We start from the raw sequence: 27269 nt of genomic DNA on the forward strand, positions 1-27269 counted from the left end.
CAGGGACATCCCCGTCATTTGCATAGCCTCCGGGACGTGGCGCCAAAAGGCTCCGAGGCCACTTCCGGAGTCGGCACGGACTACAAGTCCCAAAATGCCACGGGGCCGGGAGCGTCACTTCTGTTGTGCTGGAGGCTGAGAAAAATCCTGGCTAGGAGGTAGCTCCGGCTGCTGAGCCTCCGCTAGGCCCCCGGCGGGGCAGGCCCCCCACCTCTCCGAAGAGGGAGCCGAGGTGAGGGGAGATGGACACTTAGACCGAGGGTCGTGCCTGGGAGTCGGAGGCTGAGCCCTGTGAAGACTTGAACGCGTTTCTGCTCCTCCTTTCCATAGATGTCCCAAATGGAGATGACATTGGACTCTGATGACCAGGACCTGCTGGGCTTCCTGCTGGAGGAAAGCGGAGGTTTGTGGGCTGTGCCTGACCAGGCCGTGGAGGCTCCATCCGATGCGGCCGTAGAGGCTCCGCGGGACTGGGCGCTGTCACCTTCTGAGGTGGGTGGGCCTTCCGAGTGGGGAAGCTCGCCGATCGGTGAGATTGGGGAGATGAATCAAGGCCTGTGAATTTGTTAGAACTCCGTGCAGGCTCTGAGCGACTGGGAGGTAGAGGATTTGCTGAATTGCCTTCTGAGCCCCCAAACATCTTCGGACGTTCTCAGCTCTTCCGACTCATCTCCAGTCCACCACGATCACACCTACTCCCTCCCACAGGAACATGTCTCCACAGATCTAGGTAAGTCTAAAATAAGTGAAATTTTTGGGGAAGGCCAAAGCTGACGGGCCTGACTAGCCCTACTTTCCCCTTTGCAGACAGTGGCAGGTGTGGAAAGGAGGAGGCCTGGATGACGCCACAGCAGGTAGAGGAGCCAGCAGAGCAGGTACTTGATTTGGTCTTCAGGATTATTCATTCCCACCTGACATGGGTGGAGCCAGGAATCCTAATTCCTCTCTGAATCGGACGCAACTCTACTACTCACTTCCCCATTACTCCCAGGAGATTGCTGGGCTGATGCTGACTGAGGAGGAGAAGAGCCTTTTGGAGAAAGAGGGGCTTATTCTGCCCGGGACACTTCCTCTTACTAAGGTAAGGCGCTCTATGGTGAAGCAAAGGCTGGAGGGAGATTGAGCTCCAAGTAGGTTCATATCATGTCAGTTACTTGGAAAAGGACCTAGATTGGGAAATTTACCAAATTTGTTGCTAATAGGAAACTAGGTAGGTCAGTATGTTAGTGTGGCTTGCATGTGTTAAAACACTTAGTTTTTGGAGCACTCAAAGAGAAGCTGAGTGTCTCTTCATCAGGGAAGCTGTAGAAGGAATTTCTGCATTGGTAAGATTGAGTACAAGTCACCTTCTGATTGCTTCATCCAATTTCCTGATACCCCTTTTGTCTCCATTTTCTCTCAGATGGAGGAACAAATTCTAAAACGAGTGCGAAGGAAGATTCGAAACAAGAGATCTGCTCAAGAGAGTCGCAGAAAGAAGAAGGTGTATGTAGGGGGTTTAGAGAGAAGGTAGGAAAGGGAGAAGGAAAAAGAACTACTTGGAAACATTAAGTTTTCAAAGGGCTATAACCCCTATAAACCTGTTATCTATCCCTCAGGGTTTTGAAATACACAGCCCAGAATCAGGAGCTACAGAACAAAGTACAGCATCTAGAGGAACAGAATCTGTAAGCAGCCCTCCAAATCTTCCCCTTTAATGTCTTTAATTCTCCTTTAATCCTGCTTACTCTTGATTTCTAACTGGGTAGCTCCAAATGTAAGGTCTGGTACCTGGCTCTTACTGAGTCTGTGATTCCAAGAAGCTCATAGTAATGGGGAGTAAGTTTATAAGCAGCTAAATGTTTAGTACCAAGAAAGAGAAAGGGCAACAAAGAAATACCTCATGGAGCAGGTAGGGTGAGAACAGTAAGAGTGCTGGGTGAGGAAAGCATTTGGGTTAGAGAATATAATAGTTGGATTTGGCTGGAACTCTAACACAAGATGAGTTGGGCCAGAAGATGGGAAATGGAGTACCTGGTGAGGAGTTTGTCCATAGATGATCAAGCATTGGAGAACTATTGAAGGAGAACTACAAAGGAGGTTAAGACAGGATAGACAGGATAGAGAACTTAATTTTTTTTGTTTTAATGAGGAACTTCAAGTATTCTGTCCACAGTGAAAAGTAATCATTTGCAGAAATGGGAAAGTAACAGCCGGGCGCTGGTGGCTCACGCCTGTAATCCTAGCTACTCAGGAGGCTGAGATCTGAGGATCGCGGTTCAAAGCCAGCCCGGGCAGGAGAGACCGTGAGACTCCCATCTCCAATAAACCACCAGAAAACCGGAAGTGGCGCTGTAGCTCAAGTGGTAGAGCGCTCGCCTTCAGCTGAAGAGCTGAGGGACAGCGCCCAGGCCCAGAGTTCAAGCCCCATGGCCAAAAAAAAAAAAAAAAGAAAGAAAGAAATGGGAAAGTAAGAAACAGAATCCACTGCACTGATGGAGCAGGTGGCATTAACATGGGGGGTTCATTGTGGTTCAGGATGCCAGGTTGGGGGATAAGGCCTAACCACTGTCCCTTTCTTTCTTTAGGTCCCTTCTAGATCAGTTGAGGAAACTCCAGGCCATGCTGATTGAGATATCAAACAAAACCAGCAGTACCAGCAGCTGTGTCTTGGTGAGGATGGTAATGGGAGGAGAGATCTTTATAGGTCGTCAGGACCGGGGTATAATCTAGAGCCTTTCTTCATCTCCTTTTTTCCCTGTACTCTAGGTCCTACTGTTCTCCTTCTGCCTCCTTTTTGTACCTGCTATGTACTCTTCAGACACAAGGGGGAGCCTTCCAGCTGAGAATGCTGGTAAGACTTAAGGATACCTTTAAGGCATGGGTTAGGGGAGAATCAGTCCTGGGCTCTTTCTTGATTGTCTCCTGACAATTCTTGTCTCCTCAGTGTTGTCCCGTCAACTTCGTTCCCTGCCCAGTGAGGACCTTTACCAAATGGAGATACCTACCCTGCAGTCAGAGGTACCAAAGGACAGCACAAGCCAGTTGCTGTACAGCTCAGATCATGTGTTCCAAGCCCCTGGCAACCTCTGCCTGCTGTACTACATGCCTGAAGCTCCTCAGGCTGTGCCTCCCCTGCAGTGGAGGGGGAGTGACCTCTTCTCAGAGTCCCCCTGGCCAGGTCCCATTCTTCTCTTGCAGGCAAATGTCACAAAAAAAGGTGAAGGGCTCCTCACCTATAGCCCCTCATCAGTCATCTTGCAGGGAAGATACTCAGGTTAGATATAAGGATATGAGGAATCAACAAGAGCCTGGGGGACTCCATCTGTGTTCAATGAGTGGCGGAAGAGGGCTAGTCTTTGCTTCTATGCCGTTAGGATGCCTGAGGGCTCAAAACACACTACACTTGCTACTGGCTTTATGGATTTTTTTATTTGTATTTGTGTGTCTATTGCCCTATGAATGGCGGCACCTGGGGAAATCAAATGACTGAATATTTCATGCAGTGAGGGAAGGGGATGGAAAGAAATAAATAAGTGATTTTGATTCCTGGATCACCCTCAGCCCCTCTTTACTGGCACAGTTGGGTGGGGCGAAGGGAAGGGGCATGATTGTCCTGGAGGCTCAGGGCTGCAGGAGTTTGGGGGGTGGGGTTTAAAGGAGAAATACCAGGTTCATTCTGGACTTAAGTTTGCCAGGGCTCCCTTTGGTCCACATTTAGGCCTTGGGCTTAATCCCTTGCTCTGTTCAACTATTGGCCTTCCATCTTTTTTCTGCTGCTGCTGTTGCAAGGCCAGCTGCATGGCCCAGATGCTCAGTGGCCGCATATAGGCCAGTGAACGGAAGACTCGCTGCTGACAGTATGCCTCTGGAGTCTGGAAAGCCAGGCCTAGACGTTCCCACACAGTGCGATAGCAGCCTTCAGCTGTCTGGAAGCCCTCCCAAGTCAAGCCCTGTGGGGAGAGATGGAGGTCAGATATATAAATAAGCATCACTACTTCAACTGGAACGACAGACATAGGAAGGTGTTTGCTCTCAGGGAGCTCCTCGCTGGTAGGGGATAGAAACTTGATTAAAGTAGGAGGTAGAATGCATACCAGGGAAAAAAAGGTTAAGGCTTTATGGATGGATAAGATGGCACTGAAGAAGTTTAGTAGCTGAGGAAGGTACAAATGATAAGGAGATGGGGAAGGAAGTACATTACCTCTTGGATCATGGTGGCTGCCAATCCATAGACCACACCCACCCAGACTTCATCAGACTGCACACTGGATCTATCAGGGACACCATGTGGCTGCATCCCATTCACAGCCCCCATGGCTCCCCCGGCAAAGGCCTGGACATTGAGCTCAAAGATGGTTTGGAGAGCACGGACCACATGTGGAATAGGAAATACCTGAAGGAACCAAGGGCAAAGGCAGAGATTTATTCCCGTGCACTTCCAACCTTTGGGGATAACCCACCTTTCTGGTTCCTCACCTCAGTGTCCCCTTCTCCTAGTCCACAGGCCCTCAGGAACCACTGTCCAGCACATTGGTCAGACATGACACTACGAGACTGAGGATGAGAGCTGCTATCATAGTTGTAATAGCGGCCTGGAGTAGAGGAAGGTCAAAGTAAGGCTCATGGTGTCCCTAAGACTGTAAGCTCTTTTACTCAGAACTGGGTGCTGATGGCTCATGCCTATAATCATAGCTACTCAGGATGATGAGATCTGAAGATTGTGGCTCAAAGCCAGCCTAGGTAGGAAAGTCTATGAGACTATTACGTCCAATAAACCAACCCTTCCTAAAAAGACAAAAGTAGAACTTTGATTCAAGTAGTAATACTAGCCTTGAGCAAAAGAATCTAAGGGACAGTGCCCATGCCCTGAGTTCAAGCCCCAGGACTGGCATACACGCACGCACGCACACACACACACACACACACTCCTTAGAGTCTCCCAACTCACCATTCCATAGAAGTCTTTCATAGGCTTCTTGGCCTCTGTTAAGAATGGAAGAAAACTTATCCCGGACATCCTGTGCTCCACACAGAACAGCCATCTGGACCATCACAGCCACAGCTGCCAGCCATAGCCCTCCACAGTAAGCACTAATCAGAGGTAGGAGTTTTAAGGGTCAGATGGAAGCTCCAGCCACTCCCATGCACTCTAACAGACAATAAGTCATTCTCTCGAGCACTACCTTCCCTTAGTGCTCACCTGAGACCTGGAAATCCTTACCCCTCTTACCTGGGGCCTGTGGTAACCCATCCATCATAGGTCTGGTCTGCATAGCCTCCATTCTCAATGAGTCCATCTTGGTCCTTGTCAAACTTCATTTCAGACTCCATCACAGCCTAGAGAGGGACAGAGTCACTGAAGACCTGAGTACTAAGAGTAGCCAATGGGGTCTCCTCAGACACTGGTCATGCCTAGGAACATTGCACATGAATCCCTTACTAGACACACAGGCCACATGTCCTTCAGGAAGTCTTGGTCACCCGTCAGGTAATAGTCCCGATACACTTGCAGCACAAACTTCAGGTTCAGGTCCTTCCAGTCAGCAGTATCATGAATCAAGTACGCATTGACTCGGAGCCAGGGCTCATCATCTGTAGGAAGGGAAGGCACCTGGTTCATCCACATTGGTGGACAAGGTACAGGTCAAGAAAGCTGACCTTGAGGTAGAGAGACCTTCACCTGGGTCCCCGATGTCATGGGGGATGACATTTCTTCTTTTTACAGGTGCTATCACTCCACTCATCAGGTACCGTCGCCGAGTCAAGTCCTCCCTGAGGGTTGCCAGAGCTGAGGGAACAGACCATAGAAGCGGGTAGAGAAAGACAGGAGATGGGCAGGCTTAGGGTAGGGCACAGAGCTGTGTGTGCGTTGTGACCTCAGAGGGGAATCAACAAGAAGCATGCAGATGTCTGTAAAGGATAGTCGACATAACCTTGGGGCCACAAAGCTTCAGGGGCAAGGGGAGCTTAAGAGGGCAGAGCAATATGAGTGTTACTCTCACCTATGTCATACTGTAAGCTGAGCTCTAGTTTGGGCCAGAGCATGATGAGGGCAAAAGAAGCATAAAAGTGGACATCGTATGTGTTGTACATGCGATACTCCTGGCCTGGAAAAACGAAAGAGATGCTGCTGCCAGGTTCCTGCTTCCTCTTCATAGCTTTCCCCCCCAAGTTGGAGGTAGGGTGCTGTCACCAGTCCACAGTTGCCACCTGCCCCCTCACCCCACCAGTACCCTGGGGTAAGCAAATCTGTCATCTTGCCTAATAGTAGGACATTTACTGGTTTCAGGAGTATGGCGTTCCATCCCTCTCTTCCCCCCTGCCTACCAGCAGCCCATACCCTCAAGATAGCCAAATCGACCATAGTTCTGGAGGATGGGGCGAAGCTGATGCAGACTTCCTCCCAGCTCCTCTGGTAGGGAGTCGTCAGGGACTTCCAGCCATACTGTGCCACCATCGGCCAGGAAGTACAATTCATTGAACAGTGCAGACTTGTACCATGCAGGCAAGGATCTGTGGATTCAGAAGGAAGGAATGGATCTATGTGAGTATAGACCTCCCAAGATAGAAAGGATCCTGGGGTTCAGTGGAATGGAGAACACCAAGTGAATCCCAGCCCAGCCCTATTGACTTGATAAACAGTGGATCAGAGACTCCTTAGGAATGAGTGCCCAGGAAGAAGGAAAAGAATTCCACTGCACCTGTCATCCAATACTGGGTTTTGCCAAGCTGAGATCCTGTTTTCCCAGTCTGTATAACGGCAGAGGGCATAGTGGCTGAGAGCAGGGGCTGCATCACCATCTTGGCCAAAGAATCTTGTGTACCATCTGCAAGAGGGCAAGAAGGGATGAAAATACTTGCTCCAGCTCAGAGCCTCAAAACCTTGAACTGTTATACTTTCTTGGTCTCCTCACCTGTAGTGGACTTGGCCCCTAGCTCCAAACATGATCCTGGGCATATCCCAAGCCAGCGAAAACTCTAGGCAGCATCGACCTCGAGGTGGTAGCTTGCTGGAAACACATACAGCCCCAGCAATGCCTGCTCCTTTCTGTGAAGGGGTGCTTTGGCCTGAGAAGCACAGAGGAATGAAGACAGGCACTCTACCTCCTTTAGTCTCAAGACTAGAGATCCCTAACTTGTGAACTGGCCTATTCACGATCAGGTCTCCCACCCCTGGTCCTTAGACAGGGACAACCTTTTTTCCCAACAACTCCCAGTCAGACCCCCCATCACCAGCAGGGGAGTCCAGCTGTCCATCCTCAAGTAGGTCCTGCCACACCTGCTGCCCAGTGCTGTCAGGATCAAAGGCCGTGATGTGGGTTACCGTGGTATCTGCCTGTTAAGGGACAAAAGACTGAAGTACACTGAATTCAGACTAGCTTTCCAGCTCCTCTTAGTGCACCCTCCGAATTTAGATGCTGAAGGACTCTAATGAGGAGGCACTCAGGAGTTTAATGAAGAGACTATGATGGGGTCATAGGAGAGCTTGGGGTTGGACAGAGTTTAAGGCTCAGAGGGATAGGCTCTTCCATTACCGTGAGTCGTGCAGCCACAGCCATGGTATAGGGATTTGGCAGAGTTGGATGATGTAGCAGCAGTCCCTTTACAGTCTCTCCATCCCGCTCCAGACAGAAGGGTTCATTCCACAGACCGCCTGGGGCATCGTCTCCACCCCCCAGTCCATTCCGCATGGAGAACATAATGGATACGTCCAGAGCTTCATCTCCTTCATTTTCTACATCCCATACAAAGACTCCTACAGGCAGGCTGCTGTCCTGGGGGCAAAAGATTGGACTCAGATGGTCCTAGATATAGCCTTTTTTTTTTTTTTGGGGGGGGGGGGTCCCGTCGTGGGGCCTGAACTCTGGGCCTGGGCGCTGTCCCTCAGCTCTTCAGCTCAAGGCTAGCGCTCTACCACTTGAGCCACGGAGCCACTTCCGGCTTTTTTCTTTTTTTTGCTTATGTGGTGCTGAGGAATCAAACCCAGGGCCTCACACATGCAAGGCAAGCACTCTACCACTGAGCCATCTTCCCAGCCCGATATAGCCTCTCTTGATCCCACTCTTTGCCAAGATCAGTCCTAGACCCAGAGGACCTGAATCAAATACTCCTCAATATGTACCTCCCTTGTTCCCAAACACATTGCCTACCAGAGGACATGGAAGACTAGATCTAATTAGACAGTGATCCTAGAAAGCCAGTGTAATATTTATGGTGCCAACACCTCCCTTGAATAGGTGGGTAGAATTTGGGGCAGAGGTGGATCTGGGGGAGGGAAGACAATAAAGCCAACACAGAAAGAGGTGCCTCACCTGATAGTCATGGGGCAAGATGGGTGTGATCTGACGGCAAGTGAGGGTGACGTTCTGACCAGGAAGCTGATAAACAGTCCAGGCTCGGGGATAGAGGGCGTGGTAGAAAGCAAAGTGTCCACATAGGCCCCAGTTCCAGCTGCGTAGGACACTTGGGTGCTCCAGGGACAGAACTTGCTGGTACACAGTCCGTCCCTCCCGACGCAAACACACTGTGAACTTGATCAAGAGGGCAGACAGGCTGGAACAAGTAACCCACAGGCACTACACACCATCCTCTCTCTCTTCAAAGCAGCTCCTCCCTTTCTAGAGCCTATGATTGGAACCATAAATCTCCAGTCTCCTGTCATCCACATGCTCCAAGCTTAGCAAGCACACACACACAAGTCCTGCTGTCTTTCCTCAACCTAGCTGCCAGACTGCATCTCCCTTCACTGCTATGGTCTCAGTGTCCTAATCTAGACCTATACTGTCTCTGCTTTTTTTTTTTTCTTCTTCTTTTTTTCATTCTTGGGGTTGAACTCAACCTTGCATTTATTAAGCAAGTGCTCTACCACTTGAGCCATGCCCTGAATCATGATCCTTCTACTAAGCAGGGTCTCTAGTACTTTTTGATTGAGATTAAATCTCACTAACTTCAAAATGTCTGGTATGGCTTCTAACTGCAGCCCCCTAATCTCTACCTCCTAAATTAGCTGGGATTACAAGTGGGAATCAGTATACTGGATTTGCCCCTTATCTGGGTAGCAGAATCCTTTCCCTCTCCCCCCTCCTTTTTCCACCTTTCCTACTCTTCCCTCTCTCTCTCTCCCTCTCTCCCCCTATGGGGGTAGGGGGTGGTTCAGGACCTCCTAGCCAGGCACTCTACTACTTGAGACATTCTGCCAGCCCAAATATGATTTTTTTGGGGGGGTCCAGTCATGGGGCCTGAACTCTGGGCCTGGGCGCTGTCCCTCAGCTCTTCAGCTCAAGGCTAGCACTCTACCACTTGAGCCACAGTGCCACTTCTGGCTTTTTTCTTTTTTTTTTTTTGTCGGTCGTGGGGCTTGAACTCTGGGCCTGGGCGCTGTCCCTCAGCTCTTCAGCTCAAGGCGAGCGCTCTACCACTTGAGCTACAGCGCCACTTCCGGTTTTCTGGTGGTTTATTGGAGATAGGAGTCTCACGGTCTCTCCTGCCCGGGCTGGCTTTGAACCGCGATCCTCAGATCTCAGCCTCCTGAGTAGCTAGGATTACAGGCGTGAGCCACCAGCGCCCGGCCTGGCTTTTTTCTTTTTGCTTATGTGGTGCTGAGGAATCGAACCCAGGGCCTTGAGCATGCAAGGCAAGCGCTCTACCACTGAGCCACCTTCTCGGCCCCAAATATGATGTTTTTGTTTGGTCTTTTTTTGGTCTTCTCTTTTTTGGTACTGGGGATCAAACCCAGGACCTTGCACTTAGTAGTGCTTTGCCACTGAACTATACATCCCAGCCTCAAAGTGATATTTTTGACAGACAAATCAAGGCATGTCACTGACTCCCATGGCTTTCAGACTAAAGCCTGAACTCTCTCATCTGGCTTTCAAACCCCTTCTTGATATGGTTTCTATCTCTTCAAGTGCCATTTTACTGGTTACATTAAATACTACTCTCTCTCTCTCCTTTTTTTTTTTTTTGTCAGTTGTAGGGTTTGAACTCGGGGCCTGGGCACTGTCCCTGAGCTCTTTCACTCAAGGCTAGTGCTCTACCACTTGAGCTACAGTGCCACTTCCATTGTCTGGTGGTAAACTGGAGATAAGAATCTCATGGACTTCCCTGCCCAGGCTGGCTTTGAACCATTATTCTCAGATCTCAGCCTCCGGAGTAGTTAGGATTATAGCATTAGCCACCAGTGCCCTGCTTACTGATTTCTTAAACACACTACACGTCCTCCTTAATGCCTCTTTGCCCTGCTCATTCTTCATTCTGAGATTCCGCTCATCCTTCAAATGCCAATCTGTTTTCTCTCTAGTCATTCCAGCAGCCCCCTACCCTGTTATTCTAGCATTTGGTGTATTATGTCAGAGTATATTGCCATTCTGTTTCCCTAATTGACTCATGGTTACTTTTAAGGCTACTTTCTAACTTATTGAAGAGGTGCTCTGCAGAGGTGGCAAGTATGTGAAATAAGCCACGCCTCTATAACGTTGTCTTTTTCCAGTATATGTTCTCAAGTTAGCAGTGACCTGGCCTCATGTCCACATTTCCCTAATTTCCTCCCATTTCCCCAGTAAAATCTAAAGTCCTAGAGAGTAGCAGCTATGAGGAATTAGTATCTCTTTTCTTAGTTGAAATCATGTTTTCTATTTTATGCCTGTTGTTGTTGGTTTTTTTTTTTTTTGTATATAATTCCTTCCTTCATTTCCTGTTGTTTTGGAGGACAGGATCTTGCTGTATTTGGGCTGACCTTGAACTTGAGATTCAACTCCCTAGGTACTGTGATTATAGATTTAGGCCACCACACAGAGCCATACAATAACTTTTTGCATTCTTGGAGCAGTACATAATGGTTAAGTACCTTGTTGTTAAACTAATGGTACACATAATGGTTAAGACCTCAGACCTTTTTTCCCATAGAGAAAAATGGTTATGAATTCCAACCCTTCCTTTTACCAACCATGTGACATTAGGCATGTAACTAGCATTCTCTGGGGATTAAGCTTCCTTATCTGTAAAATGAGCATAATGGTACTTACTTTGTAGAATTGTTTTTAATATTAAATAAAAAGCTTATCACAGTGCCTAGACATATTAAGCATGAAATAATTACTTTAACTGCAGAGTCATGATTCTGGAAGGCATTTCCCTTGAAATACCCAAGGGATGAGACAGAGTTCTTAGAGTTCTGGGCAGAGCCAGTAAACCTGAATCGGGAAGGGCAGCGTCACCAGTAGGACTTAACATCTGCTAGTCATTTTTCCTTTGAAGATGAGCTGAAAGCTGGAGGTATCTCTCAGATACTCAGCAGATAACATGAAAAAGGAGGTCATAATAAAAGAAGCTACAATGAAAACCAGGTCATATATACAACTTAAGGCCCAGATGTGATGTAGGAGCAGAAGGGAAAAAAAAAATTGAAGCTTCAGAAAAGGGAAGAGACAGACATGGTGGTAAATGCTTATAGTCCTAGCCATTTGTGAGGCAGGGATCAGGAGGCTCAAGGGCTGGCCCCCCAAAAAAGTTAGTGAGACTATATTTTAACAGAAAAGCCAGAGGTGGAAGTAACCATCTATTTCCAGCCAAGAGGTGGTGTAGGTAGGAGGACTACTGCAGTCCAAGACTGGCCCTGGGCAAAAAGAAGACCCTATCTGAAAAATATCTAGTGCTAAAAAAGGACTAGGAATGTGGTGGCTTAAGTGGTAGAGTACCTGCCTAGCAAGCTGAAAGATCTGAGTTCAAATCACAGTGCCACCAAAATTAAAAGAATAAGAAAAAGGTAGTCTAGAAAGCTAAGCTTGGGAGAGGAGAGACTTCTTGGGCTCTAAGAAGAAAGATCTTCAGAGAAATGATCCCCATATAGGAACTGACCTTTGACTAAAGTTTGCAAGTCAAGGGTGAGGAGGACTGGCTACACTTTTTTCTTTCTTTTCTTTTTTCTTTAAAAAAAAACAACAAAAAAAAACTCCATGACTTGTTTTCCCTGTGACTTTGGTTTATTTTCCCTTTCTTGGTCCTGTCAGTATTCTTTCAACCAGTTAAATGACCTCTGTGATAGGTAGATATTGCCTTAGATAAGAGAGTTGATAAAGGGCATTTACTATACAATGATAGAACTGTTTGATCTTAAGAAGAATGGGCTCTGTGTCTTAATCCTATTGTATATCCTAGCTTAGAGCTGGACACACAGAAAGCATCTGAAAGTATTTATTGAATTATATATGTCAACTGTCTTATCTTACACTAGCAATAGAGGACCAGGCCCTTCTTTGCCTGGATTTGTCCTCTACTTCCTAGCTCTTACTTGGTCAGCGATGACTGTCTGGTGCTGGTACAGTCCAGGGTTAAGCTGCCAACGACAGAACTGGCCTCTCCAGCCACGGGTAATTGTGCCTCCCCCAATGCCACCCAAGGGACAACCTAAAGAAAATCAGGACAGACAGTGAGGTTTGGGAAGAAAAAAAAGCCATTTTTCCACTTTTTAAACCATAAAGATTTCACCAAAAACCAAGGAAATGAAGCAATCTAGTTTATAGAAACTGTAAGTAACTGTGTAACTAATTGTGCCTAACTCTTCCGCAGGCATAGCTGGGTGAGGCTCACCGTAGATCTGTCTCAGGGGTATGGAATTGATCATGTCAATGAAAGGTTTCTTCTTTTCCACTTGGGTCTTCCGGTACCACCACTTCAAGTACCTGAGGAGCAAGCAGTTGTATGAGTGAAAGGGGGTGAGTGGGCAGACCCTCACAGGCTATAGTCATTTGTGTTTTCCTCAGCATCCATTTGTGATACCCCTTCACCCCTACCCACTAAATGTTCCAAGGATGTCAGGTATAGGAACACTGGTAACAAAAGCACTTGGGAGGTGGATGCAGAAAGATCACATGTTAGCGATCTTAACCTGGAAACACAAAATATAGTAAGGACTTACCATCTTGGCTTTCAAGCCTCAATTCTTTTTTTTTTTTTTTCCCCCAGTACTGAATTCAGGTCTTTATCTTTGCAGGCTCTACCACTCAAGCCACGTCACTAACCCTTTATGTGCTAGTTGTTTTTATGACAGGATCTTGCTTTATGGCCAGGCTGGCTTGGAAAGCAACCTTGTCTGCAATTTTCCCACATAGCCAGGGTGATAGGCATATGCCACATACTATCCACTCATCTGGTTAAGATGGGGGTCTTAGAACTTTTTGCCCAGGCCTGTCTTGAAGTTCGATCATCCAAATGTCCACCTCCCAAGTAACTAGGATTACCAGCTTGACCTTGGAGCCTTGCCTATCCCCAGCGTGATTACAGTTCAAAGTCCCTTCACCCTCCCAGTTGCTCTCATTACTCTCAGTGTAGGACTGCCTTTGTTTTTCCTCTTTATTCTTCTCAGAAGGAACTTTCTGATCTTCGCTTTCTATCTCCACTACCACTGCTTTGGCTTGGACCTCAAGAGGTTTAGTCTGAGGCATAAGAAGGACCAATTATACTTTCCTGGCCTGTATCTTCCACACCTACCCTCTACCTACCAAACCAGCCTTTATTGCTCAGTTAACAGTTTTTTTTTTCTTCTTTTTCTTCCTCTTCCTCTCCTCCCCCTTGCCCCTTCTTCTTTTTTCCAGAACCTTTGGGGTTTTTTTTGTTTTGTTTAAAAATTTTTTTTATTGTTGTTATAAAGGTGATGTACAGAGGGTTACAGTTACGTAAGTCAGGTAAAGAGTACATTTCTTTTTGGACAATGTCACCTCTTCCCTTGCTCTCTCCAAGTTTTTCCTTCCCATCCCACCCACAAGTTATATAGTTCATTTTCAATATAGTGTCTAGTGAGTACCACTGCTGCATTTGTTCATCCTTTGTCCCTCCATTTCTGTGTCCTCCCTTATGATCCCAAAGACATATAAAGGAACAAACAAGACAAAAAGGAAAGAAAATTAAAACAGCAACAAAAAAACCTTTTGCTTCTATTTCCTGGAGTTCATTTCAATAAATATTATTTTATATGATCAGATGTACTTAGGAGCTTTCTTTTTTTAAAAATTACTATTTTTCTTTCTGATTATGAAAGGTGAAAATTAGGAGACTATACAAGGAAGAAGAAGAAAAATCATTTCATTCCAAGAAAACTAATGTTTTATATTTTAGGTCATTTCCTCCTAAGTCTTTTGTTTCTTCCTCTCCCTAGTTTAGCATTTAAATTATAAGCTTTTAGATTTTTCTATCAAGAGCAAAGCCTTCTGCAAATCCTAACATCTTCTCATTCTTACCTCCCTCTTACCCTGGATCCAATAGGTTGGGGCTGTCCAGTAGGTAAATGATTCCATTTCCAAGGCTAGGACTCCTACTCTATCCTGCCTTCTAATCTATCCCTACAAATTCTTACTCAGGATTGGTCACTAAGCAAGGCCTGCCTTGCCTGACTCTTTCCTACTTCTCTCCTCCCTATTTCCACTGTTCAGTCACATTGCTTCTACCCAAGTAATTCAGTATAAGTAACCATATGAGTCTGTTTCCTCTTGCCCTATCTTAATAAAATGACTGAAAGATCAAATGACATAATAGATAAGAAAACCATAAAACAGAAGACCAGTGACAGGTATAATTATGGTATGTACATTATCTCAATTCCTAATCAATCACTTCCTTGTTAGTTCAGTGTTCCTCATGTGAGTGTGACCAATTTTTAAGTTCCTTGGGGGAAAGGGCTAGTGACAACAACTAGTTGAAAGTTACCCTCAGCTCTGAGTACAGGCCATGTGGTCAGCAATCCATAAATACTTGCTAAATTGAATGAATGTATAAACACTAGAACACCAAAGCAATGGAAGACAAAGTACAAAAAAGGGGAGTAGAAATGTGATTTAAGAACAGAGGCAAAACATTCTGCAGGTGGGAGAAAGGCCGGGAAGGCAAAGAGTAAGATGATGGGTGGTCACTGTAAGGAGATGTACAAGACACTATGTTGAAAACTAACTTTACAACTTTAGATGGGGAAGGGGGGAAAAAGGGCTGGTAGGGGAAAAACAAAGGAGGGTACAATGCTTGATGGAAATGGACTCATTACCTTGCTCGTGTAGCTATAACCCCTCTGTACAGTATCTTTACAATAAAAAATATATATATAATTAAAAAAAGATGATAGGTGGTGGACAGATGGTTCTCTGCCTGTTTAAGAGAAAGTTGGACTTTGATACTAGAAGCCAGAAAGGATTGGTGGAGGAAAAGGCGGTGCAGCTTGGATTAGGGTAGCTAGAGAGAAGCAATATAAGATATGAAAACAAGCAGAACAAAGGACATTCTGAAGAGTGCTTAATTGAAGTGATAAAGTGAAAATTTTAGATTTGTTGAAAAGCCAATGTCTTTAGCAGAAATTAAGTAGCATTAAGGAAAAACGGAATCAAATTTCCACAGTTCAGTACTGCACTCCATGCAAACTGAGCATGTGTAATGTTTGCTTAATGGTAGTCCCTTTGGAGTCAGATTCCTGAAGTTACCAAGGATCAACTGTATCCATTCTCACAGGGTTGAAGCCCACTGTACTTTGAGATAACACGGTTGATCGACCGATCATATGGTTTTCATTCCCTACTCTTTTTTTTCTTTTCTGGTGCTGGTCCTGGGTCTTGGGCACTGTCTCTGAGCTTCTTTTGTTCAAGGGTGGCACTCTATCACTTAAGCCACAGACCACTGATAGCTTTTTGGTAGCTAATTGCAGGTAAGAGCTTCACAGACTTTCTTGCCCACGCTGGCTTCAAACCCCAATCCTCAGCTCAGATCTCAGCCTGCTAAGTAGCTAGCATGGCAGGTGTGAGCCTCTGATGCCCACCCTAGTTCCTTGCTCTTGTTTACTTCAGCCTTCAAAATAATAAAATTTGGGAATTTTTCTTAAAAACAAAATAAAACAAAGGACTCTCTGGCACAGAACAAACAATAAGTGAACTCTGGCTGAATCCAGAGTAATAATAATAATAAAAGAGCTCTTACCAAGTGGAAGCCTGGAGGACTGTTTTACTGATCAGTTCAGCTTCATCTTACGAGTACTCTCAATCCTGTAATTTAGCAGCTGGCTATTCCTGACCTATTTCACCTCCATCTTTTCAACACTAACTCAAGAATTCTGTTCTAAATTCTTTTTCTTGTCTTACTCTGCTTCTTCCTCAGTGTAGGACTTCATCCCATTCCAAAAGCTGTGTCGATGACTCCTACTCAATCCTGGTATGGGAAGTCAAGTCAGGGTCCAGGGCTGAGCAAAGCTTCAGGCCTCTGTGACTCAACTCATATTTAGGGGCTAAGAGGTTAGGAGATATACCTAATTTTTCCCCCCATTCCTGCGGCTTGAACTCAGGACTTGGGCACTGTCCTGGAGCTTCTTTTGCTCAAGGCTGTAGCACTCTACCACTTGAGCCACAGCACCACTTCTGGCTTTTTCTGTTTATATGGTACTAAGGAATCAAACCCAGGGCTTCATGCATGCTAGGCAAGCACTCTACCACTAAGCCACATTCCCAGCTAGATCTACCTAATTTTGACCTCATTGTCCCCCTACATACAACCCACTGTGCTTTTCTGAATATACTACAACTCATTTGACCCAAGGCTTTTGCTATTAAGAGTTGGGCTGTGTCAGTTTCAGAAGTAACCTTCTCTTAGGCCACCCATAGGCACTAGCCAATGAAGTCAAATATCCAGGAAGCACTAGGTCCCTCCCACTGCCCAGAGCTGGGGTTAGCTAAATGACCTTCCCAATCCATCACACAGCACTGCCTGGGGCAGTGAAGGGTTCTGTCAGAATGTTTCCCAATTTTATGCCTCCCTACCCAGCTCTGTGTTTATGTGTGGACTGACTCAGGATGACCACAGAGTGATGCCTTCTGTCCTTACATCCACCTGTTCCTGTTAATAGGTATGTCTCTTCATTACTAGTCTTTAAACTCAGTGCGAATCCAGAGAATTCCAGATAAACTGTGGGGGTGTCTATAGGGCCAGAGAGAAGCAAGGGCAGAGTCTGGCACACTATTACCAAGAACTCTGGGGAATCTTGGCAGTGCCTCTTTGGTCAGAAGTCATCACTGGGGGGCATGAAATGTATTTCAGTGATAGAATGCATGTGTCTACCAGAGTTATATCTCTAAGTTATGTCTCCCCCATTTGTTGTTTTGAAACAGGGTCTAATGTCAAAAGTGGCTCTGAACCCTTGGGCTCAAGCAATCCTCTTGCTTCAGTCTCTTGAGCAGCCAGAACTATAGGTGCATACCCTTTCCCTTCTTCATCTTTGCTTTTTGTTGTTGTTGTTGTTGGTTGTGGGGCTTGCACTCAGGGCCTGGATATTGTCCTTGAGTTTTTCCGCTCAAGTCTAACATTCCAACACTTTGAGCCATAGTTCTACTTCTGGTTTTCTAGTGATTAATTGGAGATACTGATCTCATGGACTTTCCTGCCTGGGCTGACTTCGAACTATGATGCTCAGATCTCAGCCTCCTGAGTAGCTTGGATTATAGGCATGAGTCACTAGTGCCCAGCCATCTTTGCTTTTTGTATCAAGAGCTGTCTTTCTCAGAATACAGTGTATCTGGGCTAGGAGTGTGGCTTAGTGTAGAGTGAAGCCCTGGATTCGATTCCTCAGTATCATATAAACAGAAAAAACCAAAGTGGTGCTGTGGTTCAAGTGGTAGAGTGCTAGTCTTGAGCAAAAGCAGCTCAGGAACAGTGCCCAGGCTCTGAGTTCAAGCCCCAAGACTGGAAAAAAACAAAAAAGAATACAGTGTACCTTTTGTCACTTTCTTCTTAGGGTTGACTACACAGGGTCTAACCTACTCCTGGAGCTGGCCCTTGAGGAAAGAAACAGAGTAGTGTGGAGACTGTAACACTGTGTACTTAAGATACTGAAAATGAATGCCTCAGCTGCTCAGGGGAATCTGGGGTTAGGAAGTTCCCTGTCTTCAATAAAACACTGTGCCAGTACTGTAGCTGTCAGACTGTCTTTTTCAACCTTGCCACAAAGTAGATCCCAAAGGACAGAAAGAAGGAGTGCATGGGCGGAAACCTTAAGTGGAAAAGGCTGGCTGCAGGAATAGTAGGGAGAAGTGGTTTGCAAAGAGACGTGACTTGGTCTCATTCTTCAAAAATACACAGGCTTAAAAAATGCTGGGACCAGGACCCACCTGTGTTCCCACCCCCTTTCCCACAGCCTTGGGAAAGCCTTGAACAGGAACAAGGTGAAGCCCACAGCATTCCAGATCTACTTACCTCAAGCCCATGCCCAAATGCTTTATCAGGTTGCTTAAGGAGATGTCCCTTGCTTGAAGGGGTTTCCTTTTCTCTGTAAACTCGTGAGCCAAGCAGATGCGCCAGCCATAGGGAGGCACTTGGTAGCCTCTAGCTTTGCCCTCATAGGAGGCCATCAGCTGCCCAGTGTCTTCTGGATGGCAGTGTCCTGGCTCATGTGGGGGTCGACTGTCATCAGGACTCTCACAGCCTGTAACCTGCACAGCTTCAGTGCTTGCGGTCTCTTCAGGATAATAAACCTGTGGATCTCCTTTGGCACAGTTGCTCTGCTCCGAGGCTGGGATGCCAGTTCCCATGTTCGATGATTCCTGGGTCCCCGCGACCTTAATGGCCCCGGGTACCCAGCCCTCTGAAACAAAGTATCTCGCCAATCGAAACCAAATGTGGGCACCAGTTATACTTAGGTGCCGTCCCAGAGGGCCAGGCGCCGGGACAAGATGAGGTGAGCTGGGGTCTCGGGAGAGGCGGGGAATTCTTGTTGCAGCGGAGACGACGACAGCAATGAAGCCTCCCGGGACTCCTTCACCGTAGTGTCTCCAGAGCCTGGGCGGGAAGGGCTGGGCCTTGTCGTCATTGGGCCTCGGCGATTAGCAAGCCGGGCCTGGGGCCGACCGGCCCCGCGGAGGAGGGAGGAGCCACGGGACCTGTCCTCAACGCCCCGCCCCCGGGACCGGCGCGCGAGGCCCCGCCCCCGGGACCGGCCCGGGAGCTCCCTGCGTCCGCGGCCCCGCCCCTGGGCCGACGCATCGGGCCGCTCCAGGGTTAGGCTTCGCGTCCTGCCGGCCCGGGGCAGCGCCTGCTCCCTGGTACTGGCTCGTAAGGAAGCGTGGCTCACGGCCCCGGGAAGACCCGGACCCTTTCTGGTCCGGCCAGATGGGAGCTTCCGGCCGGAAGGGGCTCCTCGGCGGGGCGGGGAGGGGACGGAGAGGAAGTCCCGCCTCTTACCACTCCACCGAAGCCTCGGACGCGGCTGCGCACCTAACCCAGTCCTGAGGGGTAGGCAGGCGAGGGTCTCCGTATGCTGAGACCCCGGGCTCCCACGGTGCCAGGTGACAGACGGCGGTGAACTTGGGCTGGGACGTGGCGCCTTGAGGGAAGTGGGGGCGAAGGTCGGCTTGGGAGCTCGAGATGGGGGTGGGGGGCTCAGGAGGACTCAGCCTCGCGCTGGAGGGGTGGGAGTCCGGGGCGCCGAGCAGCACCCTCCCTAGACAGTACCGAGCCTGCAGACCCCGGTACTCCACACACACTCACACCTACCTGTCGGATCACCAAACCTGTGTGCTGCTGTCGCCACTGGCCGCCCTTCTCCTCACAGAAAAGCCCCATCTCTTGGCCTCTGGAGCCCAATTCTAGACATACCTCTAGGTGCGCGCCGCCAACACCCCTTCCTCCCTGCCTCAGTGCTGATCTCGAATCCCTGTTTCCGTCTAGATCGGATTTGGGAGCTGCCATGATTGAAGTGGTGGCGGAGCTGAGCCGGGGTCCGGTGTTTCTGGCAGGGGAGGCGCTGGAGTGTGTGGTTACTGTCACCAACCCTCTCCCCCCTACGGCCACTTCTGCTTCCAGGTGGGGATAATGGTACTGAAGATAGTGATCCCTCTGGGGAGGAAGCCTAGTATTTCTGATGCTAAGCCGGAGCTCTGGCTGTCCCCGGAGCTGCACATAACCACTTAATACCCTTCTTGTGATGACCTCATTAAAGAAAGGGGCTTTGTAACAGAAAATGTGGAAAACGTAACTCTCCTCTCTTTTTCCTTGTTCCCTTTTGTACCCACGGTATATTTTTCTTTGCTTAATGTTTCTCTTTGATTTTTCTGATCGCTTGTATAGCCACCTAACTTGGTTGAGCTTATCAATGTGGGAGATTAAGAAACCATTTGTGAGGTCAGGAAGTACTTTCTGATGTCATCTTATCCTCTTCTACAGTGAAGCTCTGGCCTGGGCCAGTGCCCAGATCCACTGCCAGTTCCATGCCAGTGAGAGCCGTGTAGCATTGCCTCCCCCTGACTCTAGTCAGCCAGATGTCCAACCCGACAGCCAGACTGTCTTTCTGCCACACAGAGGTTTGCAAGGGGGCATTCATCTTGTCGGGGAGGGGGAAAGTGGAGCCATTATCACCTTAAAGAACTTAAAGTTAAGTTCTTGTATGTCATAGTCTCTGTCACATCTGGGATGTGGGGATAATAACTTCTTTGGGGTTATAAGCCTGTGTTTCCATATCACAAAGCAACAGTTGTCAGACTGTCACTGTCTCTACTTTGCTAGCCTGGGCAGAGCTGGACAACAGTCATTAAATTGCAGTCTTTCCATCTTTTATAGGTGAGAGGGGTCAATGTATCCTTTCTACTCCACCAAAAATTCTATTTTGTGACCTGAGGCTAGACCCTGGAGAGTCCAAATCATGTGAGTGACTATTCCTATCCCTGAATTGCCTTCGAAGTCTCCTGGAGGGAGGACTTCTCTGGCTGCATCTAGCTGCCCTGATTCCCAACCAGATTCCTACAGTGAAGTGCTGCCCATAGAGGGACCACCCTCCTTTCGGGGTCAGTCAGTCAAGTATGTCTACAAATTGACCATTGGCTGCCAGCGTGTCAACTCACCCATCACTTTACTAAGGGTCCCTTTAAGGGTTCTCGTACTGACTGGTAAGTAGGGTTCCTGCAGGTAAGGATTGGAGGAGGGGATGCGGGGAAGCTATCAGTCTTAAGGGAGGTGCAAAGGAGTGGAGATAGGAAGGGGTTTGGGAGACTGGGTTGAGATGTAAACCTCAGTTGTGGCTGGCCTTACCTTCAGCCTTCTCAGGTTAGAGTCTAGCCTCTGTTTTCATCTCTGTTTCCTCCCAGCATTATCTTTCCACTCATTCTGTCTCTAGGCCTTCAAGATGTCCAGTTTCCCCAAGATGAGGCTGTAGCTCCATCCAGCCCATTCTTGGAAGAGGATGAAGGTGGAAAGAAGGATTCATGGCTGGCTGAGCTGGCTGGGGAGCGCCTCATGGCTGCCACATCCTGCCGCAGCCTCCGTGAGAATTTTTTTTAACAGAATTTCCCTACCCCATCCCTCCTCTCAAAATACTCCTGTCTCAGAGATCAGGTTTTCTAACTACCATAAACTCTCATAGACCCACTGATATCTCCCCACTCCTAATTTTAAAGAAAAGCCTCATCTTTTGAGTTCTGAGATCCAATCTTAGACATTTCCTTGTATAAACTCTCGGTTTACAAAAATACCTCATTCTCCCCAGATCTCTACAATATCAGTGATGGCCGAGGGAAAGTTGGGACATTTGGCATCTTCAAATCTGTGTACAGACTCGGCGAGGATGTTGTGGGGACCTTAAACTTGGGGGAAGGAACTGTAGCTTGTTTGCAGGTGAGAAGGGAGCAGACCTTCTGGGGTACTGGGCCTGAAAAACTCCAGTAGAAGGAGGAGTGGGTGGTATATAGAAGGGGCAAGTTGGCATACAGTCTTCATTTCCATATGCCTGCTGGCATGTACTTTTCTTCTTGTTCTCAGTTTTCAGTAAGCTTACAGACTGAAGAACGTGTACAGCCTGAATATCAGCGGCGCCGTGGGACAGGGGGTGCTCCCTCTGTGTCCCATGTAACTCATGCCCGGCACCAGGAATCCTGCCTACATACAACCAGAACCAGCTTTTCTCTCCCTATCCCTCTGAGCTCTACCCCAGGCTTCTGTACTGCCATTGGTGAGATCCTCATTGTAATGGGAGACAAGGGGAAGGGTTGGGGGGTGGTGAATGTTGCACTCAGGTATAGTGTAATGAGTCCTTACTCCTAATATACTTCCAGACATACCTACACCCAGCCTCTCACCTTTCATCTTTCTCAGACCTTCAGCCTCTACTCTTTCTAAACTCCAACAGCGTTGTAGAACTCTGTCCCCTCCCCTATCTGCTGGGACCCTGTGATGTACTGATATTTAAGCACATTGATGCACTGATGTGTTCTTTCTAAGCATATTTACTTAAGAGCTGCTTCATCTTGAGTACTGAGGTTTGAACTCAAGGCCTTGCACTTGCTGGTGCAGGTGCCCTACCACTTGAACCATGCCTCCAGCCCAAGCTACACAGTCTTTACTGTCCTATTCTTGGGCTATTAGGCAGTTAACAAAACTATGCTGAATGTCTTATGTCTCATCAACACAACAGGTTGTTTTGTTTTTTTTTTCTGTATGTGTGTGTATGTATTGGTTATGAGGGCTTAAACTCAGGGCCTGAGCAGTGTCCCTTAGCTTTTTCTGCTCTGCTACTTGAGCTCCACTTCCAGCTTTTTGGTGGTTTATTAGAGTTAAGAGGCCCACAGACTTGATTTGACACCTTGATCCTTAGATTTCAGCCTTGTGAGTAGCTAGGATAGGTATGAACCACTAGCATCTGACTCAGATTCCTTCTCTCCTTCCTTCCTAAGATTATAGGTGAGAGGTACTGGTACCCAACAGATTTCTTTCTTTCTCTAAGTGTTTTTAATTACAGCTCCATAATAGCTCCCTTACCTGTGACTTTTCTTCCCAAATACAAGAGTTAGTTTTATTCCATTTTGCCTTTTTTTCTTTTTTCTTTTCTTTTCCTTCCTTCCTTTCTTTTTCTTTTTTTCCTTCTTCATCTTCTCCTTCTTTTTTTTTTTTTTACTAAATTTTGGACTCAGGGCTTCACACTGGCTAGGTAAGCCCTCTGACAGTGGAGATACATCTTCAGACCGTTTGCTTGAGGTTATTTTTTAAATAGGGTCTTGCTTTTTGCCTAAGCTGTTCTGGAACCATGATCCTCCTACATATGCCTTCCACATAGCTGGGATTTCCGGTATTTACTACTATGCCTGGCTTATTTTTTTAGATAGGGGCATCTCACTAACTTTGTCCAGGCTGGCCCCAAACTATGATCTTCCTGATGGCCATATCTAGCTCCTGGTTGTGAGCCACTATACCTGGCAACTCCTAATACCACTGCCTCTTATCTTTTGCTTTCACAGTGTCCCTGAAGTGGCGATTACATTTTGAATTTGTAACATCTCGAGAACCAGGATTGGTACTCCTGCCCCCTATGGAACAGCCTGAACCTGCTACCTGGACAGGTCCTGAGCAAGTGCCTGTAGACACCTTCAGCTGGGATCTCCCCATTAAGGTGCTGCCTACAAGCCCCACTCTGGCCTCATATGCTGCCCCAGGTCCTAGCACCAGCACCATAACCATCTGAAACCAGTCCACCTGCCCACTGTGACACTAGCATCTTCAGAATACTCAGAACTTAGCACCTGGACTCTACTGGGGCCCACTTTTCCCACTGGGGCCCATTGGGACAGAGAATGACAGGCTTTTCAGGCTGTAGTATTAATTTATTTATTCAGAATAAATTGGCAGCTGCTAGTGGTTTCCCTGGAAGTGGCAGCAGCAGTGAGCAGTCAGCAAATGGTGATCAGTTGAGTTTAGCTAGAGTGGGAAGCAGGAGCTCCAGGAACAGGGGTGTTGGCTGAGCCCCACTCTAGGTCGGGCCCTCCCCCCTTGCAGGGCAGCTGAGGGTCAGATTTCTGCACCAGGGAGAAGTGGCAGGTTCCTGCCTCCTGACGCACCTCACACCCAGCAGGAAAGTCAATGGGATGCTGAGACCTGGGGAGAGCCAGGGATGGGGGAGAACACAGTGAAGAGGCCCCCTTGGGGACCCATGTTCCCTCTCTCAGCCACCCTCCCTCCTCCTCTGTGTCTCTGGCCCCCTCCCCCAACTAAGCTCTTACCTATCAGATAAGGACTTCTGCGTTTTTACCCTCCAGATCTACCTTGAATTCCCACACTCTGTGTCCTGATCTACTTTGAATTCCTCTCGCTCTCCTTGGCACTTGGGGTCCAGCCAGTCTCATGCTGCTCTTCTCTTAATTTTTATCTCACAGCAATCTAGTCACTCCCTGGCCATCCTTCCATAACTCACATCACAGTCATTCCCTCTGGCCATGCTTGGTCACTCACGTGTCACAGCAGCCCACACCAACAGGATGCAGACAGGTGCAATGGAAGCAGTCCTTGCGGAGCCAGGACTCACCCAGGGTGAAGTATTTCCCCTCATAGTGACAGGGGGCTAGGGAAGAATGAGAAACATTGGTGGGTATGGGAGTGGTGGCAACAGTCTCTTCCTCCAGTCAGGGGAGGGAGTTAGTACATATTATCTCCTTAAGTTGTCCTTCTTTCCTGTTTCACAGCTCAAGCTATTCTGAAACAGATTCATCTCTAAGCCCTTGTCCCTTTCTCTGCCCGACCCCACCCCAATCCTTTCGTAATACCTTGCCCCACTTTACCTTGAGCTTGGAAGAAACACTTGCTGTGGACTCCTGGATGCTGAAGAAGCAGAGACACCACCAAGCAGATGATCCCCCAGCCTCCCAGGATCCCCTTGGCCTGTCCAGCCCAGAGCATCCTTAGGGCCATTGTCTTCAGCCCTGTCAGATTCTTCTTGGCTTCTTCCGCTGCTGCTGCTGCTGCTCTGTTCTTGTATTCTGGACTTGTCCCCTTGGCTTTTCTTTGCTCCTTGAGTTGTTAGTGTCTCTTTCTTTCTCTCCCCCTCTGGCCTTCTGTCTCACACCATCTCTATGCCCCTCTGCTCTCATAGGCTGGGGATGTTTATAAAGTGAGGACCCTGGCCCCCTGCTGAGTAGAGCTGGAAGCCCTACAACTCTGTTTCCTGAGGTGAGGGCATGAAAACAAGAGGTCCAGCTTTTTAACAAGCTGTGAGAGCTGATTCATGCCCAGCACTGCAAGAGCCGGGAGGGGAGGGAGGTGCCTGTGGAAGGGGTGCTGGACTGGGCACTTCCCCAGCAAGGAGGTGGGAGGGGTGAGGCCCCAGGTGGTCCCCAGAGCTTCTCCTTGACCTGGAAAGAGGAAGCATTCCACCAAACCCTCCTTCCCCTGCCCCCCCCCCCCCCCCCCCAGTCCCTCACTACCACCACTAGTGTTGTGTGCTGGGATCCCTGCCTGGACCGGAGGGAGGCATTTCCTGGGGATGGCTAATCCTGTGCCCTAGCCAAACCAAGGAGTTGCAACAGGGTGCAGCGGCCAGAAGCTCCAGGAGAGCGAGGAGCAGGCATCTGTAGTAGAGTGCAAAGTTTCCCTGATACATCTGAGATGCATCAGATACTTCAGAGATGGGGGTGGGAGGGTCATTTTTTTTTTTCTCAGATATCCCAGAGATGAACTATCCATTGTCTCATCCCTTGGGTTGTCTCTGCCCCTCCCCCCCACCTTCAAAAAGGAGCATCTCTAAGTGTCCTCAGTTTCACAGGGGTACCTTCTTTCCTCATGATGGAATGAAGAAAGAATTTGTCCTTTGATATCCTCCTTTGAGGTACCTACAGGTTCTGGAAGCCATGATGGCTCTACCCTATAGTGACAAACTACTTGAATTCAGATCTTGACTCAACTTACTAGCTATGTGACCTCAGGCAAGTTACTTCTCTTGTCCTGTTTCCTCATCTATAAATCCAGAATAGTAATGTTTACTCACAAACTTGTTAATGAGGCAGGGGAATGCCCTCTGTACCATCTTTGTTTGGCATATGATCCTCAGAAAATATTAGCCACTGTAGTTGGTACTAAGGTTCACTTGAATAAATGACCTTTTCTCTGAATGACATTGAGCAAGCAGCAGCTCTGTGCACAGCTGGGGGCCTCTGCTGGGACTGCTCTCTCCCCACCAACTTCTGACCCTTTGTTCTCATGTTCCAGGGCATCCCTACCAGTTTTGGTTTGGGTTCTTGTATTCTTGAATTCTGAATGTCTGGTTTGAGAAATGATGTTGCTGATAAACCTGCTTTGCCCATGTCAGTACCCTCTCTAAGGTGGGAAGAGGTAGCATTTTCTTATCCACTTAACTTTAGGATACTGTCTGCTTTTTATTTTTATTTTCTTTCTTTCTTTCTTTCTTTTTTTTTTCAGTTGTGGGGCCTGAACTCTGGGCCTGGGTGCTGTCTTTGAGCTCTTCAGCTCAAGGCTAGTGCTCTAACACTTGAGCCACAGGGCCACTTCTGGCTTTTTCTGCTTATGTGGTGCTAAGGAATCAAACCTAGGGCCTCATGCATGCAAGGCAAGCACTCTACCACTGAGTCACCTTCCCAGCCCACTGTCTGCTTTTTCTTAAGATTTTTTTTTTTTTTTTTTTTGGCAGTCCTGGGGCATGATTTCAAAACCTGAATGCTGTCCCTCAGCTGTTTAGCACAAGGCTAGTGCTCTACTACTTGACTTCATAGCTCCACTTCCAGCTTTTTAGTGGTTAATTGTAGACAAGAGTCTCATGACTTTCCTGCTTGGCTGGTTTCAAACAGTGATCTTCAGATCTCAGCCTCCTGAGTAGGATTACATGCATGAGCCAGCAGTACCTGTCTGTTACTTTAAGATTTTTAAAAACATTTTTAAAAGCTTTAATTGTGCAAAGGGGATTTCACTGGGACATTGCCTTACAAACACACAATGTACCTTGATCACTGCTCTCCTTTACTACCCTCCTCTTAAAACAGGCTTCATTGTTCTATTTTTATGCACATAAATAAACTACTTCAATCATGTTCACCCTCATTCACTCTCTGCATTAGCTGTCTCTAGGATTCTGATCCATTTTTTTCTGATTCCCATTTACCTGAACTCTCAAGTGCTCTCTTTTGAATACTCTGCTCATTATCTCTGTTACTAAGGCTCCAGTCAAACTGGATTTCTTTCACTTGACCATGTTTCAAAGGCCTCGCTATTGGTGCAGCCATTTCCCTCCTACTCACAGAACATTCTATTTTTCAACCTAAGTCTCCAGTCCCATTTTACTCCAAGACTCCTAGTGCATCAGATACAACTGTTTCTAGTAGAATTTTTCAAAGGCCCATTCTGTCACCTTAATTCAGAAACAACTGCCAGTGCACCTCAACTCCTGGCTGCCCTCTTCCTAGATACCTTTTCCAGTGGCTAGGTGGATAGCTCTATGGTTAGCTTGAAGCCCTGAATTCCAACCACAGCATAAGAAAAACAAAAACAGAAAGGTACTCTGAGGAGTA

General features: G+C 47.6%; 4 protein-coding genes across 7 annotated transcripts; 2 read left to right on the plus strand and 2 right to left on the minus strand.

Moving 5' to 3' along the window:
- Window positions 1-138: 138 nt before the first annotated feature.
- Creb3 (cAMP responsive element binding protein 3) lies at window positions 139-3525 on the plus strand. 3 transcript variants are annotated; one of them, XM_042697341.1, is made up of 10 exons: window positions 139-232; window positions 331-492; window positions 571-730; window positions 808-875; window positions 992-1081; window positions 1403-1509; window positions 1599-1667; window positions 2568-2652; window positions 2749-2833; window positions 2927-3525. In XM_042697341.1, the coding sequence occupies exons 2-10, from the start codon at window positions 331-333 to the stop codon at window positions 3259-3261; spliced, it is 1161 nt and encodes a 386-aa protein (XP_042553275.1). In that variant the 5' UTR covers window positions 139-232; the 3' UTR covers window positions 3262-3525. The 3 variants fall into 3 exon arrangements, with proteins under 3 accessions (XP_042553275.1, XP_042553280.1, XP_042553276.1); XM_042697346.1 differs by having other exon boundaries at window positions 331-403; XM_042697342.1 differs by having other exon boundaries at window positions 147-158.
- Window positions 3393-18809, minus strand: Gba2 (glucosylceramidase beta 2). The gene is made up of 17 exons (XM_042697309.1): window positions 18196-18809; window positions 12571-12662; window positions 12272-12387; window positions 8295-8513; window positions 7518-7757; window positions 7216-7318; window positions 6897-7050; window positions 6684-6809; window positions 6323-6495; window positions 5985-6089; window positions 5663-5770; window positions 5423-5574; window positions 5213-5319; window positions 4931-5073; window positions 4459-4574; window positions 4184-4375; window positions 3393-3932 (listed from the first exon to the last, which is right to left on the minus strand). The coding sequence occupies exons 1-17, from the start codon at window positions 18528-18530 to the stop codon at window positions 3654-3656; spliced, it is 2760 nt and encodes a 919-aa protein (XP_042553243.1). The 5' UTR covers window positions 18531-18809; the 3' UTR covers window positions 3393-3653.
- A 116-nt stretch (window positions 18810-18925) lies between these two features.
- Window positions 18926-23628, plus strand: Rgp1 (RGP1 homolog, RAB6A GEF complex partner 1). Of its 2 annotated transcripts, none has more exons than XM_042697321.1 (9): window positions 18926-19283; window positions 19666-19800; window positions 20161-20297; window positions 20554-20637; window positions 20730-20879; window positions 21107-21253; window positions 21476-21603; window positions 21748-21937; window positions 23220-23628. In XM_042697321.1, the coding sequence occupies exons 2-9, from the start codon at window positions 19685-19687 to the stop codon at window positions 23441-23443; spliced, it is 1176 nt and encodes a 391-aa protein (XP_042553255.1). In that variant the 5' UTR covers window positions 18926-19283; window positions 19666-19684; the 3' UTR covers window positions 23444-23628. The 2 variants fall into 2 exon arrangements, with proteins under 2 accessions (XP_042553255.1, XP_042553264.1); XM_042697330.1 differs by having other exon boundaries at window positions 18926-19238.
- Window positions 23629-23672: 44 nt separating this feature from the next.
- LOC122122932 (microseminoprotein, prostate associated) lies at window positions 23673-26149 on the minus strand. Its single transcript, XM_042697374.1, has 3 exons — window positions 24534-26149; window positions 24208-24316; window positions 23673-23853 (listed from the first exon to the last, which is right to left on the minus strand). Exons 1-3 carry the CDS (start codon window positions 24661-24663, stop codon window positions 23673-23675), a joined length of 420 nt encoding a protein of 139 aa, XP_042553308.1. The 5' UTR covers window positions 24664-26149.
- Between the last annotated feature and the right edge of the window lie 1120 nt (window positions 26150-27269).

Source organism: Dipodomys spectabilis, unplaced genomic scaffold, assembly GCF_019054845.1.
Source record: "Dipodomys spectabilis isolate Male_0828 unplaced genomic scaffold, ASM1905484v1 ptg000006l, whole genome shotgun sequence".
Lineage (NCBI taxonomy): Eukaryota > Metazoa > Chordata > Mammalia > Rodentia > Heteromyidae > Dipodomys > Dipodomys spectabilis.